Source organism: Gobio gobio (genome assembly GCF_949357685.1).
Source record: "Gobio gobio genome assembly, chromosome: 19".
Taxonomy (NCBI): domain Eukaryota; kingdom Metazoa; phylum Chordata; class Actinopteri; order Cypriniformes; family Gobionidae; genus Gobio; species Gobio gobio.
In genome coordinates this window covers 42,504,864-42,522,519 of record NC_137112.1, presented here as the reverse complement: position 1 = coordinate 42,522,519, position 17,656 = coordinate 42,504,864, and the positions used below count along the sequence as shown (strand labels likewise).

Here is a 17,656-nt window from a genome sequence, read left to right as displayed (position 1 = left end):
CCAACAAATTTTGTAATCGATCATATCTCGCTGGATTTTTTTGTCCATTTAATGCAAGTCAATGGTTGTTTTCAAATATATTTTTTTGTGGTGTTCCACAGAGGGACTAAAGTCATAAAGGTTGTGAACCTTTTTATATATATACTATTAGTATTTATTAATCATTTTAATTATTTATTTTCTCCTTTTCCTTTTCTATTTGCATTTTAGTTTCAGTTTTAGTAATTCTGCTGTTCTTTTTGTCATCATTTATTTGATTACTTTGTTTCTTTTTAATATATATTTCTATACAACTTTAATTTTTTTTTGTTTTAGTTTTAGCCATTTTAGTACGTCAACCAAGGCAACAATTAATTTTAGATTTTTAGGTTTAACTGAAAGTTTAGCCAAAGTTTTTTACCAAAAATTATTTTTAATCATTTTAGTTACCAATAACATATTGTTTGGAACGACATGAAGGTGAGTAAATAATGACAGAATTTTAATTTTGGGGTGAATTAATCCTTTAAGCTACTAAAAGACTTCAAAATGTACAATTTTTGGACATTTTCTCTGACAGTGCAGTATTGGAACATGCTTATATATGCCATAAAAAAGGTCTTAATATTACAGACCACTTAGCAAATCCCTCCTCTTGTGCTATGGAACGGGCAATACAAGCACCAAAAAGCACGCACATACTTCAGAAATCCAACAGAAGTACTTCTGAAATTACAATTCTGCCAGCAGTCACCATCACCTACTCTAATAAAAGCCTTTGACACAAGTATCTGCCGTGCCTATTTTTCCCTTTTCATCTTTTTGACTGACTCTCTAAAAGCCGACATAGAGAACAGAGAAAGAGCAAACCCTAAAACTCTCCGTCACTTAGGGACTGGAATGCCTTTCATGGCCCTTCACAGAATCTGGCATGTGAAGAAGTCTTCAAGGCTCTTCTTATCCATGGCAACCATCTTCAGACCCACGGGCTTCCACTTCCACCGCATTGTTAGGCCTGATGAGAGGAAGTTCCCAAAAGCTTGAGGGTTTGCGGACTACAGTAGCAGTCAGTGAATCCGAAATTGAGGGACCAGGGCGGTCACGCCAATCCTTGTGGAAGAATCTTTCATCCCAGAGGAGTCCATTGTTTCCAATCCTGTTCCTGCCTCTCTCTACTTTCTATCAGCAGCCTTTGGGAGCTTCTGACCCCCGGGTTTAGCACCCCAGGCTCCTCTCTTAACGAGTTGAGATCATTATGCCAATTAGCTGAACTGGATCAGGACTTGGCCATGGCTGTATGCGTGGAGCTTTGGACAGTTGCTAATTGGGGACTTGGGGAAAGAAAAAAACTGTCTGTCTGTGACAATGAGGCTTTGAAAGTAAGGCCGAGCTGTCACTCAAGAGTCGAACTCCATTCCAGTAGGGCTTTCTGGTGGGAGGTTGAGTACACATTAACGCTATGAAAACGGATTTGACCGCTTGAGAAGAAGGTGGGCTGGAAGTGTGAGAAATGTGATGATGCAAGTTCTGAATCAAGAAGGTCTTGTGCACAAACAGGAAAACCAAGAGATATTCTTTGCCAAACGAGACAAGAAATAACAACTGTCAACCTACACAAACTATATCTTGTATCTTCTCCAACAGGATGGAGTATCTTGGAGTATCTTCTCCAACAGGATGGCGGGTTTCTGCTCTGCCTCTGCTGCAGAAACGATGGTTATTTACTGAACCTCCATTTGCAACAGCTCCTGTTGAGGTTTTTTTTTTGGCCAGATAAATGCATACATAAATAGATAAATATAAATACATTCATAAAACACACTGTTGCAAACTTTGACCTTAACAACATGAAAAAGTGATTTAACCCAGAGGGCAACTGAAGCCACTGAAGGTCAGATGAAAAGTCACAGAAGTTGTGTTAAGAGCTCATTTATATTCCCTAAAAGTGTAAGGGTACTAAGGTCAAGCGGGGTAGGTATAGGGCTGACAGATTTTACCTTTTCTGCTTTCCTCTTTATGACATTCTGAGATAAAGGTCCATACTTGGGTTCATAACCTTGTTGCTTTTCTCTAAATTCAAACTAGACCGCTTTGAATCGGCTACTTCTGCACTCCTCCACATTCTCTACTATTTGTGAAGACAACATCAGAATTTAGCACCTCTAGGACTACAATGCGTGAATAAACTCATGTACAGACTCTATAATAATATAATATAATAATAAACACAAGCTAAACTCATCTCTTGTATTCAGCATTGAAACTCAATTGGAACTATATTTACAACTTTTGAGGTGATTTTTCTCTTGGAACAAGAAAGACTTTTGATTAATGTGGTCTTTCCCAAGCAATTCAAAAGAATAGCAAACTTTTACGCTTGAACTGAAACATTCAAGCTTTAAAAGGAGCAATGCCAGATTCATGAATAAATAATTATTTCGAGTCAGATCTTTTTGATTCGATTGATAAAACCATAGATATACATAATAAAGGCTAAATGTCTCGTCCGCGCTGCTGACCAATGGCGGCCATCTTGTCACAGTCAGCTCGCTCATTCGTAACATTGTGTTTTAATGGTGCATGTACTTTTAAAATAACCATAACTTGATACATTTTCTACCGATTTTCAAACTGTTTGGTTTGTTATAAACGTCAGAGATGTAGTTATGACCATGCATACTTATGAATAATTATTCATAATTTGTTCAAGCATCCAGAATTATAGCCACATTAATAACGTTTGTAAGAAACCAAACCATTTGTAAATCCGTCAAGATTTCAGCGAGATAAGAGTATTTGTGTTCGTGCAGATCACTCACCTTACATCAGGTACCACAGAGCCCGCCAGAAAGCTTGCCTGTGACAAGATGGCCGCCGGTGATGACGTTAGAGACTCCGCCGTAAGACATCTAGCCTTTATTATATATATCTATGGATAAAACTGGTCTGAAAGATTCGTTCACGATATCAACTGAACCAGGAGTCAGTTTATCATCAAAGCACCCTAATTCCTTGTGAGAATTGAGAGAATCCATGATTAAAAATGTATTTTTGTGAAATAAAGTAAGACAGGTTTGGAACTAAATGAAGGTAAATAATGATTTTTTTTTTTTCTATTCCTTTAATGTTACCACTTTTTACTTTGGTATAAGAACACCTCTGCTACAAATACACGTAAAACATAATCAATCAAAACAGGTTTTATAATTTAATAGCCATGACTAATTCTATGGCTTTAGTAATGATGCATTTACACAGCGTGATACAATGAAGAATATAGAACATGTGCAAAGCAGGCAAATTAGAAAATGTAACAACATTTATCATGATTATACATGATAAAATGAGATTAGCGCCACACAATAACAGAAACTAATTATATCAAAATATCAGAACATACAAATAAATTCCACCCCCCACATGGTCAACTGCATAATAAACATTAGAGCACAACATGACTATAAATCAACACCTCCATCTAGTGGTGTATGAGGACCAACATCTATGGTCATTTGCTAATAGAAATGATACCTTTCAACATCCAACAACCATTAAAATAGCTATAAATGGATAACACTGATTAGAACAAATATCAGAACAGAAAGTGTGCATCAAATCTCTAATAAAATGCCCTCTTAATTGTGAGACCTTTGTAAGAGACTAGCCTACTTGAAGGGAAAGGTTATGGATTACACTGCCAAACAAACTAAACAGCAAATTTAAATGAAATGAATTCACTAAACAAATTGAACCCATTTACTTTCATGAGGGAATTAAAGTTTAATGCATGTGTAATGTGTTAGATGTGCTGAGGCTGAGCTCTGCATACTGAGCGTTCGGTAAACAGGAAACAGCACAGGTTTCTCTGAAGCCACAACTCACACTTCACAGCTACTAATTTCATTGTGTTATTTACACATATAATGAGAGTGATGATGGCTGTGGGAATTAGAAGTTGAAGTACTTGGTGTACATTTTAAATGTGTTCTGCAGGTGCTTTTATTATCTGTGCAATATACAAAAATTAATGCACATGCATTACGGAAAAATACACTACAAATAACAATGCAATTAACATGCAGTATTTTCTCCTGAATGTAAGGTGCTAACACTTTCAACATGTATATGTACAGTATGTGTATATGTATGTGTATATGTACAGTATGTGTATATGCATGTGTATATGTACAGTATGTGTATATGCATGTGTATATGTACAGTATGTGTATATGTATGTGTATATGTATGTGTATATGTACGGTATGTGTATATGTATGTGTATATGTACAGTATGTGTATATGTACAGTATGTGTATATGTATGTGTATATGTATGTGTATATGTACAGTATGTGTATATGTATGTGTATATGTACAGTATGTGTATATGTATGTGTATATGTACAGTATGTGTATATGCATGTGTATATGTACAGTATGTGTATATGTATGTGTATATGTACAGTATGTGTATATGTATGTGTATATGTACGGTATGTGTATATGTACAGTACGTGTATGTGTATGTGTATATGTACAGTATGTGTATATGTATGTGTATATATACAGTATGTGTATATGTATGTGTATATGTACAGTATGTGTATGTGTATGTGTATATGTACAGTATGTGTATGTGTATATGTACAGTATGTGTATATGTATGTGTATATATACAGTATGTGTATATGTATGTGTATATGTAAAGTATGTGTATATGTATGTGTGTATGTACAGTATGTGTATATGTATATGTACAGTATGTGTATATGTACGTGTATATGTATATGTACAGTATGTGTATATGTACGTGTATATGTATATGTACAGTATGTGTATATGTATATGTACAGTATGTGTATGTGTATATGTATATGTACATGTACAGTATATGTATATGTACAGTATGTGTATATGTATGTGTATATGTACAGTATGTGTATATGTATATGTACAGTATATGTATATGTACAGTATGTGTATATGTATATGTACATTATGTGTATATGTACAGTATGTGTATATGTATATGTACAGTATGTGTATATGTATATGTACAGTATGTGTATATGTATGTGTATATGTACAGTATGTGTTTGTGTATGTGTATATGTACAGTATGCGTACGTGTATATGTACAGTATGTGTATATGTATGTGTATATGTACAGTATGTGTGTATATATATGTATATGTACAGTATGTGTATATATATATATATGTATATGTACAGTATGTGTATATGTATATGTACAGTATGTGTATGTGTATATGTATATGTACAGTATGTGTATATGTATATGTACAGTATGTGTATGTGTATATGTATATGTATATGTATATGTACATGTACAGTATATGTATATGTACAGTATGTGTATATGTATGTGTATATGTATATGTACAGTATGTGTATATGTATAGTATGTGTATATGTATATGTACAGTATATGTATATGTACAGTATGTGTATATGTATGTGTATATGTACAGTATGTGTATATGTACAGTATGTGTATGTATATACATGCCTGATCTGTATACACACACACACACACACACACACACACACACACACACACACACACACACACACACACACACACATTTCTAAATGGGGGGAAAAGTCCATCTTTTTAACTTATCTTGAATCAGTTACAGCTGTAATTCAAACACCGATCCACCTGTCACTTAGTTTGGTCTTAACGTTGAATCATTACCATGAATAATTCCAGAAATAATAATACAATACTCATCAATCATACAATCCTCATCAAGGTACACTAGTATTCATTCTAGTCTACTCACCTTCTTTGGATCATCATAGAAGATCCCAATGCACGACAGCTTTGGTCCAATGCTGCAGCTCTCTTTGAACAGTGACCCACAGTTTTTATAAGGTCCCACTTTGTATTTATAGGCTATAGTAATGTTCCTGACCGGGGGTAAACCAGTCCTGATCTGGATTTCACTGGCCAGTCCAGAGTACAAAATATAGCATACAGCTATGAGAAAAAGGACTAGACAGATGAAGCCTATGAGACTCAAAATCTGGCATTCCCACATGTCACCTGAGTGCTGTATTGTGAGGTTAAAGTGTAAAATGATAACCGAGAGCTGCTTTTAACGAGAATAACAGACTCTCTGATTCATTCATTCAGCAAACCATCCGGGCTGTGTGGGTTTTACTGAGCGACTGCATTGGTTACGTGTAAAATGGACTCAGATTAGAGGATTTGGCTAGAAATCAAAACTTAGTTGAAGATGTCACACAAGACACTCAAAGCGCAGATTCACTTCCTTAAACACAGAACAGGTCGCGCGCTCGAGCTTCCTGGACGCAACCATTCGCTGTTACACGGGTGGGAGATTATTACTACATCTTAAATAAAAGCGAGTGTCGTGTCTTTTTTCTAAACATTTATAACACTTTTTTATATTAGCCCTTCATAATTTAATACAGAAAGGTTTTCAAAATGGTTCAAATGTTTCTCATTTGTATATCGATGGGTTGATGATGGTATGGTTTGAACTGGCTTTAAGCTACATAAATTTAAAAGCTAACTGAACACGCAAATTAGACAGCTGATAGAGCTGTAACTTTTATGAAGTATTTACCTTCGGGCTGTTCTTTATTTATATTATGCTTTTTATGTTTCTCATTTTTTATAATTTGCACAGAAGATAATAGGGACTCCATTCGTTAATGAATCGTTCTTTATTGTAGGATCATTTTAATGAACAGATCGAATCGGTTCACAAAACCGGACTGAACTGAATTATTGGTTCACTCGGACTGAATATTATAACAAAAAATTAAATAAAAATTAAAACTGTATAGATTAATAGTAATATCTCTACCATTCTGAATAAAAATAATATTTTTTTTACCGCCAATGACCCATGACTATTTTATTTAGTGAAATAAGTATATAGATAATATAATACAAAATTAATTAAAATTAAAACTGTATAGATTAATAGTAATATTTCAACCATTCTGAACAAAAATAATATTTTTACCGCCAATGACCCACAATTTTTTTATTTAGTAGAATAAGTATATAGATATTATAATAAAACATAAAATTAAAACTGTATAGATTAATAGTAACATTTCTCAGATTCTAAACAAAAAATAATATTTTTTACCGCCAATGACCCATGACTATTTTATTTAGTAGAATAAGTATAGATATTATAAAAAAAATTGCAACTGTATAGATTAATAGTAATATTTATACCATTCTGAACAAAAATAATATTTTTCACTCGGACTGAGTCAACGGTCTCGAGACTCACCAGCTCATTGAGCCGAACCTCACAAGTCCGATTCTAAAAGGAACCGAGAACCGAGTCATTCGAATTATTTGACAAATTAATTTTATTTTCATCAGTCAAATAATTTAAAGATTATTTTACTGATGAAAAGTAAGATGGTTTAATATGGAGTTACTTTAATAGCCTATACAAACCTAAATAGCATACTTAATAATATAATAACCAACAACTTAAACGTCATTAGAAAATAAAAGGACTCTGATTTAAGAGTCTGACTCTGAAAGTTCAAAATAAAACAAACTTTAATTTGTATGGAAAGCAATACCGTTGTTGACAGAAGATGGCGGTGTTTAACAGTGTTTACCTTCGTGCTGGCCTCGCATGCACTTCCTTGAATTGTATTTAATACTCAGGCAGTTCAGTTCCCTCCCTCTCTCTCTCCCTCCCTCCTTCTTCTGACTCAAGGTTCAACTCAAGGTTCGTTGATATAACTGCATTTTGCTCTTGAACTACAGAGTAAACGGCGCGTTCGAGCATGGCAGGAACCATGAAGAAGTTTTATGATCTGTCCGCCAAGCTTTTGTCAGGGGACCTCCTGAATTTCTCGTCTCTCAAAGGTAAAGTTGTGCTTATTGAAAATGTGGCGTCGCTTTGAGGCACAACCGTCAGGGACTACACTCAGATGAACGAGCTCCACAGCCAGTATGCTGACCAGGGGCTGGTTATTCTGGGCGCTCCCTGCAACCAGTTCGGACATCAGGTGAGACTTCCAACAGTAATGGGTCATTCCCCATGTTTTTTTTTTTTTTTTTTTTTTTGTAATGCTTTATTTGAACATTCAGTTTGCACTATGGTACAACAAAATTAGAACACTACAATAATTACGAAAAACATCAATAAAGAAGGGGGATAAAAACAGAAAAACAAACATGAGTAAGCAATACCATGGCTCAGTCATTCCCCATGTCACTCATTTTTGTATGTACTCTGTGATGATTTGAAAGATAGATATGATATCTATGTTTGATAAGATACAATTTCATTTTAATATATTATTATTCTTAATGTATTAATATTTGTGAAATATATTTATTCATGTTAAACACTACATTGATTATATGTAGTAAATGTTTGTAATATTTTAAATAATTTAAATTAAATATGTAATATATATTAATTGTTGTTTTTAATTTATTACAGGTTTTTATTAGCCTATATATATATATATATATATATATATATATATATATATATATATATATATATATATATATATATATATTTATATATTAGCCTAATGTTTTTCTTCTGTATTTTTGATCAAATAAATGCAGACTCGATGAGCTTAAAAAAAAAAAAACTTATTTCAAAAACATAAAAAACAGTAGTGTTTCCAAACTTTTGACCGGTACTTTATATTCTTGTGTTAATTTCTGTACATCTGGAAAGCTTTCAGCGGTTTGCTTTGATAATGCGTTGATAAAAAAATATTTCACAATCTGTAAATCTCCACGCCACACCCCTATCTATTAGCAAAGCTTTGTTCATTTTTGATAGCAATGACAATGGACAACCTGCACGTTAACTGATTTCATGCTCGTATGCTGTTATCTGCTTTATTGCATAACATATTGTGCAATTTTAATAATTGAACAGGAGAACTGCAAGAATGATGAAATCCTGCGGTCTCTGAAGTACGTCCGTCCGGGAAATGGCTTCGAGCCCAAATTTCAGCTTTTGGAGAAGCTGGACGTGAACGGTGAGAGCGCCCACCCTCTGTTTGTGCTCCTGAAGGAGAAGCTGCCTCAGCCCAGTGACGACGCTGTGTCCCTGATGGGGGATCCCAAATGCATCATCTGGAGTCCCGTGTGCAGGAATGACATCTCCTGGAACTTTGAGAAGTTCCTCATCGGCCCGGACGGGGAACCGTTCAAGCGGTACAGCAGAAGGTTCCTCACCAGCGACATTGAAGCGGATATCAAAGAGCTTCTCAAGAGGCCGAAGTAAACCTGGCCGGCGGCCTCCTCGTGTTTGGCCAAGCAAGATAAGACCGTCCAGTGCATATCACACAGATTGTTGTTTGATATAGGCCGACTGTGCAGCATGATTAAAGTGCGGCTGTTTTTTAGACGGTTTACTTAATGAAGATGCTTCCTAAACCTTTCTGAGGGAAGTTTCTGATGTAACTGTAAATGTTTATTATAATAGTTGTATTTTATCCATGAACTGCACAGCTCAGGTTTTGTCTTTCAACTTTTAACTAAAAAATAAACATTGAAAACAAATTCTATTGTTCCTTATTTCACGTTACAACACTGAAAAAAACAGAAGCAGTTCATGACAGACCTCAACCTTACATTTTCACTTCCACATTTGTGTTTCATTTCAAGTCACGCCTGAGATAATATTCCCCCTCTTTGCCTTCTTAAAAAGTCCAGTATTATGTTATAATGCCCAGTTAATTATTCTCTAAATCATATTTGTTTTAATGATCAGCAGAAATCTGAATCCTGTTTAGATTGCACAGTGTCAGCATGACCAAGCATAAACACTGAATATTGTCATGTCATGTGGAATCTACACATTCACCTAATCAGAATGATACAGTATTTTCATTGTTGTTTAGAATTTTATAGGCAAAATCTGCTGCATAAAAAGTACATAGATATTATAATTAAAAATGAAAATCAAAAGAAATATTTCTCATTCTAAACAAAAATAATATTTTCCCACTATTTTATCTAATAAAAATGTATTTTATCTAATAAAAATGAACACTAGATAATATTTCTACCATTTTGAACAAAAATATTTTTAACGCTAATGCCCACGATACATAAGCGTTTAATTTAGTGTTATAAGTATGTATATATTATAACAAAAAATTAAAAAAAAAAACTTTTTTTATCGCCAATGACCGTGAGTATTTTACACTTTTATAAGTACATAGGTATTAAGACAAAAAATATAATATATATTTTTTACTGCTAATGACCCATGAGTATTTTATTTAATAAAAATAAAACTATAGATCAATAGTAATATTTCTACCAATTTTAAACAAAAATAATAGTTTTGCTGCCAATGACCACAAGTATTTTACTATTATAATTATATGGATATTATAACAAAAAAATTTAATATAAATTTATAGTAATATTTATACCATTCTGAACAAAATTATATTTTTTACTGCTAATTAGTATTTTATTTAGTATTATAAATGTATATATATAATAACAAACAATAAAATAAAAATGAAAACTGTATAGATTAATAGTGATATTTCTACCATTCTGAACAAAAATAATATTTTTCTGCTAATGACCCACAAGTATTTTATCTAATAAAAATGAACACTAGATTAATAGTAATATTTCTACCATTCTGAACAAAAATATTTTACTGCTAATGCCCACGCCACATAAGCATTGTATTTAGTGTCATAAGTATGTAGATATTATAACAAAAACTAAAATAAAATACAACTTTTTTTTATCGCCAATGAACCTGAGTATTTTATTTACTTTTATAAGTATATAGGTATTATAACAAAATATAATAAAAATATGATATATAATATTTCTACCATTCTGAACAAAAGTAATATTTTTTATTGATAATGACCCATGAGCATTTTATTTGATAAAAATAAAACTATAGATCAATAGTAATATTTCTGCCAATTTTAAACAAAAATAATAGTTTTGCTGCCAATGACCATGAGTATTTTACTATTATAATTATATAGATATTATAACAAAAAAATACAAAATATATTTATAGTAATATTTCTATCATTCTGAACAAAAGTTATATTTTTACTGCTGAGTATTTTCTTTATTAGTGTGTGTGTGTGTGTGTGTGTGTGTGTGTATGTATATATATAGGCAGGAGGAGGTTTGGGATGATAGTGTTGAAAGCCGAGCTGAAGTCCACAAACAGGATTCTTACACAAGTCCCTGGTTTATCCAGATGTTGCAGGATGAAGTGCAGACCCATGTTTACTGCATCATCCACAGACCTGTTTGCTCTGTAAGCAAACTGCAGGGGGTCCAGTAAGGGTCCGGTGATGTCCTTCAGATAAGCCAGAACCAGTTTTTCGAATGACTTCATGACGACAGACTGTAGTCATTAAATCCTGTTGTCTTGGAGTTCTTTGGAACGGGGATGATGGTGGAGCGTTTGAAGCAGGAGGGAACCTCACACAACTCCAGAGATCTGTTGAAGATCTGTGAAAAGATGGGGGCCAGCTGATCAGGACAGGTTTTCAGACAGGCTGGTGTTACACCATCTGGGCCTGGTGCTTTTTACCTTTTATTCTTCCTGAAGACCTGGCGCACATCATCTTCACTGATCTGAAGTGGAGGAGTGGGGGAGAGGGGGGTTGTTGGAGGTGTTAATGGCAGAGGTGGACAGTAACAAAGTACATTTACTTGAGTTCTGTACTTAAGTACACTTTTTGAGTATCTGTACTTTACTCAAGTATTATTTTTTAGGGAAACTTTTACTTTAACTTCGCTACATTTTAAAGACAAATATCGTACTTTTTACTCCACTACATGTCTGTCAAGATCCTCGAAGTCAAAAGTCGTTTCTGTAGCAGCTTTACAAGTCAGTGGATGATTTTTTATCTTCTTTAAGTTTTTTTTTTTTTTTTTTTTTTGCAAAATGTAAATGTCTGGGAGAAAGAGAAGCATAGACATATGGATGAATCTGAAAGAGCTCAGTTCAGTCTGTTTTTTTGTGCCTCTCAGATGCACGAGTATTGAATAGAGCTTTCTTTTGTGTGTTTTTTTCGCACTTAAACAGACCAATACACACAAAATGTCAATTTTCATTTTGGAAAGTATTCAGGTAAACAAAGTTGATTATGTCTTAAAGGGGCTATATGCGTTTTTCTGAAATTTAAACTCGCGACTGACACCTGTGGCCAAAAAATAGAACTGCTCTCATTTTCTGCTCGCTCTCGCAGCGGTGGTGACGTCACATCCGCAGACAGCGCGGGAAAAGACGACCCGCCAGAAAATAGGAAAAATAGGATACAGGCTTATAGGTGCACCCACTGTGAGCGGACAAGGTGTCAGTATGCTCATCAGGAGATGTTTGAGTTATAAATGGTAAAATAAAAAGGCTATTGTTACGTTTATTTTGGGGAAAAAGTTGCATATAGCCCCTTTAAGTGAACGTTAACAGTTGGGGGAATATCGGATGTGTATCAGTGTATAGGATTTGTGCATTCTGCCTTAAAGTGACAGCAGCTTTGTAAAGAGCTTTGTAACTTTTTAGTATTTAAATTAGTTTAAGGTGGTCGTATGCTAGCATGTCAGATGGAGCATCACTGAAGGGCTTATACCACCATGGCATAGCGTGCATTTATACAACAATGCAACAATAATAAAATAATGCATTGACATAAAAAAGGAAATTTACTTTTGATACTTAAGTACTTTTAAAAGCAAGTACTTCTGTACTTTTACTTAAGTACAAATAGTTTTTTACAACTTTCACTTGTAACAGAGTAATATTTGACCAGTAGTACTTTAACTATCACTCGAGTAATGGAGTTGTGTTCTTTGTCCACCTCTGAGTTAATGGTGTTTTTTCAAACCTGCAATAGAACTCGTTCGTCTGCCAGTTGTTGATTCACCACAGTGCTGGGGGATGGTGACTTGTAGTTGGTGATGGCTTTCAGACCTTTCCACACTGATGAGGAGTCGTTGGGATAGAACTGGTTCCTTAGTATTTCGAAATAGTTCCTCTTTGCCAATTTGATCTCCTTTTTTAGTGTGTATGTGTATATATATATATATATATATAATAACAAACAATAAAATAAAAATGAAAACTATAGATTAATATATAAATATGTAATATTTCTACCGTTCTGAACAAAAGTTATATTTTTACTGCTAATGAGTATTTTATTTAGTATTATAAATGTATATATTTATAATTATATATATATATATATATATATATATATATATATATATATATATATATATATAATAACAAACAATAAAATAAAAATGAAAACTGTATAGATTAATAGTAACATTTCTACCATTCTGAACAAAAGTAATATTTTTACTGCCAATGAGTATTTTATTTAGTATTATAAATATGTGTGTATATGTATATATATATATATATATATATATATATATATATATATATTATAAAAATGAAAACTATAGATTAATAGTAATATTTCTATCATTCTGAACAACTTATATTTGTACTGCTAATGAGTATTTTATTTAGTATTATAAATGTGTATGTGTGTATATATATAACAATATAATATTTCTACCATTCTGAAAAAAATAATATTTTTACTGCTAATGACCCATGAGTAATTTATTTAATAAAAGTAAATCACAAATAAAATTATAGATCAATAGTAATATTTCTACCATTCTAAACAAAAATAATATTTTTTGCCGTCAATGTCCCATGACTATTTTATTTATAAGTATACAGATATTATAACAAAACATTTAAACTATATAGATTAATAATATTTCTACCATGCTGAACAAAAATAATATTTTTAAAGCCACTGACCCATGAGTATTTTATTTAGTATTATAAATATATAGATATTATAACAAAAAATTTAAATTGTATAGATTAATAGCAATATTTCTACCTTTCTGAAAAAATTATATTTTTTAAAGCCAATGCCCAATGACACATGAGTGTTTTATTTAGTATATACATATTTAACAAACAAAAAATAATACAGAAAAATCTTTTTTTTTTAAAGATATTGATTCTAGTGCAGAAATAAATTAATCTAAACAAGGAGTTGAGAAAGACATGCATATACTGTATTTCTTTGAACTCTGTGCTACACAAACATACATTATGAATTGCATAAAACTTTCTGAGTACCCAACACATGTTTAAAGCACATATTTTCTTTTGAAAATTATCCAATTCCTCTCAAACAGGAAAAGTATAACATATTAAATGCTCGAGGGCATCAAACTATGGTGATAACTGTATCCAGCTCCAAAGAACTGCCATCCCAGTCAGCAGCGAAGTCACTGTCCCGCTCAATCTCAAGAATATTGTCCAGCAAGAAGGAATATTCCCCATTATCGTGGTCTGTACTTCCCTCTTCCATATCACTGTTAGCATTTTCTCCTTGGTTTAAAGGGGAGGATTCTGGGTTTTCACTCTGCAAGGATCTACTGCAGACGCGGTTCAGCTCATTTTCAAACTCCAGCTTTGCCACAAGATCCTCCAAGATCTGTATGTCTGAAAATAGAGGAGGGAATTATTCAGTGAAAAGTGTCACACCTGACATGATTTTGACCCTTGGTGAAATCACTGACCGAGGAGCCCGTGTAGATCTTGCATCTTTGCAAACTGTGTGCAGCATAAAAAGTCTTCCTCCCTATTTATAGAAAACGGCCTAATTATTAGTGGCAGACATGATAATCGGGGCAACTGCAGCACATTTATAAGTATACGCACCTTAAACACATGTAGTCTGGCCTCTCTGTCCAGTGGTCAAACACATATGTGTCATTGTGTGATACTCTAACCAGGCTGTAGTTATGATGAGAAGAGACACTGTCTGGAGACGACGATGAGCCGCTGGGAACCTCTTCTGCTGCCTGATCCAAAGCTGCCGCAAGGCCTCGTCTACATGTTCTTGACTTGCCTGGCATTTCTCTATTGATTTAAATCAATTAAGAACAATATGTTACACAATAAAAACATGAAGGTCACAGAAATGCACATTGAAAGCTACTATATTGGCAAGCGGTGCTTATTAGTGAGCTGTAGATCTGCACAATACAGGTCAAAGGGTCAAAACACTTACACATGATAAAAACTAAAACAATGGCATATTAATAATAAGCTACATGTCCAAAAACATGGTATTATCATGATAGCATTGGCCAATTCAAAGATTATGAAGATAATATTTACTATATTACTGCCTGGTAGCCTCTTTGCTAAAAGGTCACACATCAGCATAAGATCGGACACTGAACATCGGTCGCAAATGTTAATTTAAATAACACACAATTATATATTGGTGATTAAAACATATATTAACCTGCTCTGAATAGGACGTTTTTGTCCAGACTTTGTTGTTTAGTGGGCTGAAGGCTGATTCGTTATGAATATTGAATATCGAAACGCCCGGTGACTTGAATGTCTGTTAATAACGTGCATCAGAATGTTATTTTTCTCTTTGTGTGTTTTTTTTTATTTCGTATATTTTCCGTTTATTCCGTTCGCACGCGCTCGCTGGATTTTAGTAAAGCCATTTTCTTAACAAATCATATAAATATAGGCCTATTCGTGCATTTAGCTACTACGTGCAGTCTATTTATAACATCTATCTTTTTATAGGTTAATTATGGCTTATATATTATATTAAATATCTACTTTATTAGTTAACATATCTATATATTATCTTCTAATAGGCCTATATTTAATTTATTTACGTTCATATTGTACATGTCTGTAATGTATTAACTCGCTTATTTATTTGTTTTTGTTTTTAAAGCAACTGTTATATAATAAAATTCAAGTTCAACAAATCGCATGTTTGTGTTTGATTTCATTATTCCAAGATTCTTTACCACGTGATGTCCAGAACGAACTGTGATCGCCGTTTGTCCATCAGGGGGCGCTGCTCCTTCCTCTCACACAGACAGACAGCGGCTAACGCTAACTAGCTCACGATGGCCGGACAGGAGGATCCAGTGCAAAGGGAAATTCACCAAGACTGGGCGAACCGTGAATACATCGAAGTGATCACCAGCAGCATAAAGAAAATAGCCGATTTCCTCAATTCCTTCGGTGAGACGGAGAAGCTGAGACGTGTCGTTTAATTTTGCTTCATTTATTACGGCATTTCTTCGCGCTAGCATGCTAATCGAGAGCAGTGGGTCATTCGACTGATTTATGTGTAGAAAATATGTGGGTTAATTCAGTTGTTTTGTGTTTAATGTCGTTGAGGGACATATAATATCATAATAAATGAGTGTGTATTTTGAAGACGGGGCTTATTAGAAATACAAATCGTGTAATGACCAGGAAAACATGTAACGGTTAGGGCGTTGGGTTGGTCTGATGCTGGTCTTGTCGTCCATGTTTCAAATTTGTACTTTTATATTAAATATTTGTGTTTAAATGATGATTTAGCTTACTGATATAGAGAAATATACATCTTTCAATGGCTATATACACATTTAAAGTCTTTATATTTGATATTTTGTGGTGAAAGGGCCAGACACGGTTAGCTAATGCAGAGACATTGGTTTGTTTTGATTACCATCCCCAGTTTCAGTGCCAGTACAGTTCAATAATATGAATCGCAATTTAACAAAAGTTATTTATATTATAAATCTATTCTGAATCTGATTATACAGAATATATATTATACTATTTTGTAAATTATATTAACAATAATAATTGAAAACTTTTGTCATATTGCTATTCTCATGTTTCCTAATACTTTTAGTATATACATTTTGTTTTCTTTTCAGATATGTCCTGCAGGTCCCGTTTAGCCACTTTGAATGAGAAGCTTACTGCTTTGGAGAGGAGGATTGAGTACATTGAAGCCAGAGTATGTTTTTATGATTTTAGAAAGTGAAAAAAAAAACAAGAGTTTGCAGGACCCACTTGTTTTAAATCCTTTGAATTAAACCCCTGATTTGTTTTCCATTTCGTCTCTTAAGGTCACAAAAGGGGAAACCTTGACTTAGACATCGTCCCGGCCGACGCCGAGGACAAGATGATGGCTACGAACACTCACCTCCTGTCTTTATCATTTATTTTAATTATTCAAACTAAATTTCTATTAGTTGGCTGTTGTAGATCAGTTAATTTCAATATGGGACCATTGTGATGTCTATGCTATAAGCAGATTTTGATCTTCCTCATTTCATGCTGAGGTTATACTGTATCTGGTACTCCATGTTTTTTTTTTTTTTAATCTGTCAGGCAACCTGTTGCTGTCTCTGTGGTGCTTGTTCATGCAAACAGCCCAATGTTGTATGTCGTTTGGTTCTGACCATCTATTAAACAACTGTTGAACTTTGACACTCCACGCAATATATATTGACGGTCATGCAAAAATTGATTGAAGTCACCATGGAAAAACAGACATTATGCCTTTTTTTATTTTATTGATAACTTTTTTTATTTGAATTAACCCTCCTGTGTTTTACTAGAGTCTATAATGTTCTTGTTAAATTACAAAAGTATGTGTTTAAAATACATTGATGCCTGCTGTACATTTATCATGCAACAAAACATCATGAAAAATGCCAGCTAGGGGTGGAAGTGGATGGAAAGCACTAACGTGCCAATCAGACTGTTTTAAAGTGTTTAGTGCTTCTCTCCAGTTACACAATTTTA

At 33.5% G+C, this 17,656-nt stretch overlaps 3 protein-coding genes across 3 annotated transcripts in view; 2 read left to right on the top strand and 1 right to left on the bottom strand.

Moving 5' to 3' along the window:
* Positions 1–6,134, bottom strand: part of tex264b (testis expressed 264, ER-phagy receptor b) — a gene marked incomplete at its 5' end in the record, with an annotated part of 83,980 nt that extends 77,846 nt beyond the window's left edge. The window contains 2 exon segments of the mRNA XM_079844804.1: positions 5,786–6,079; positions 6,081–6,134. Coding sequence (XP_079700930.1) covers positions 5,786–6,079; positions 6,081–6,134 — 348 coding nt within the window.
* Positions 6,135–7,646: 1,512 nt separating this feature from the next.
* On the top strand, positions 7,647–10,134 carry gpx1a (glutathione peroxidase 1a). The gene is made up of 2 exons (XM_079844733.1): positions 7,647–8,018; positions 8,915–10,134. Exons 1-2 carry the CDS (start codon positions 7,794–7,796, stop codon positions 9,263–9,265), a joined length of 576 nt encoding a protein of 191 aa, XP_079700859.1. The 5' UTR covers positions 7,647–7,793; the 3' UTR covers positions 9,266–10,134.
* Positions 10,135–14,674: 4,540 nt separating this feature from the next.
* On the top strand, positions 14,675–17,338 carry brk1 (BRICK1 subunit of SCAR/WAVE actin nucleating complex). The gene is made up of 3 exons (XM_079844732.1): positions 14,675–16,090; positions 16,780–16,862; positions 16,975–17,338. Exons 1-3 carry the CDS (start codon positions 15,973–15,975, stop codon positions 16,999–17,001), a joined length of 228 nt encoding a protein of 75 aa, XP_079700858.1. The 5' UTR covers positions 14,675–15,972; the 3' UTR covers positions 17,002–17,338.
* Positions 17,339–17,656: the final 318 nt, after the last annotated feature.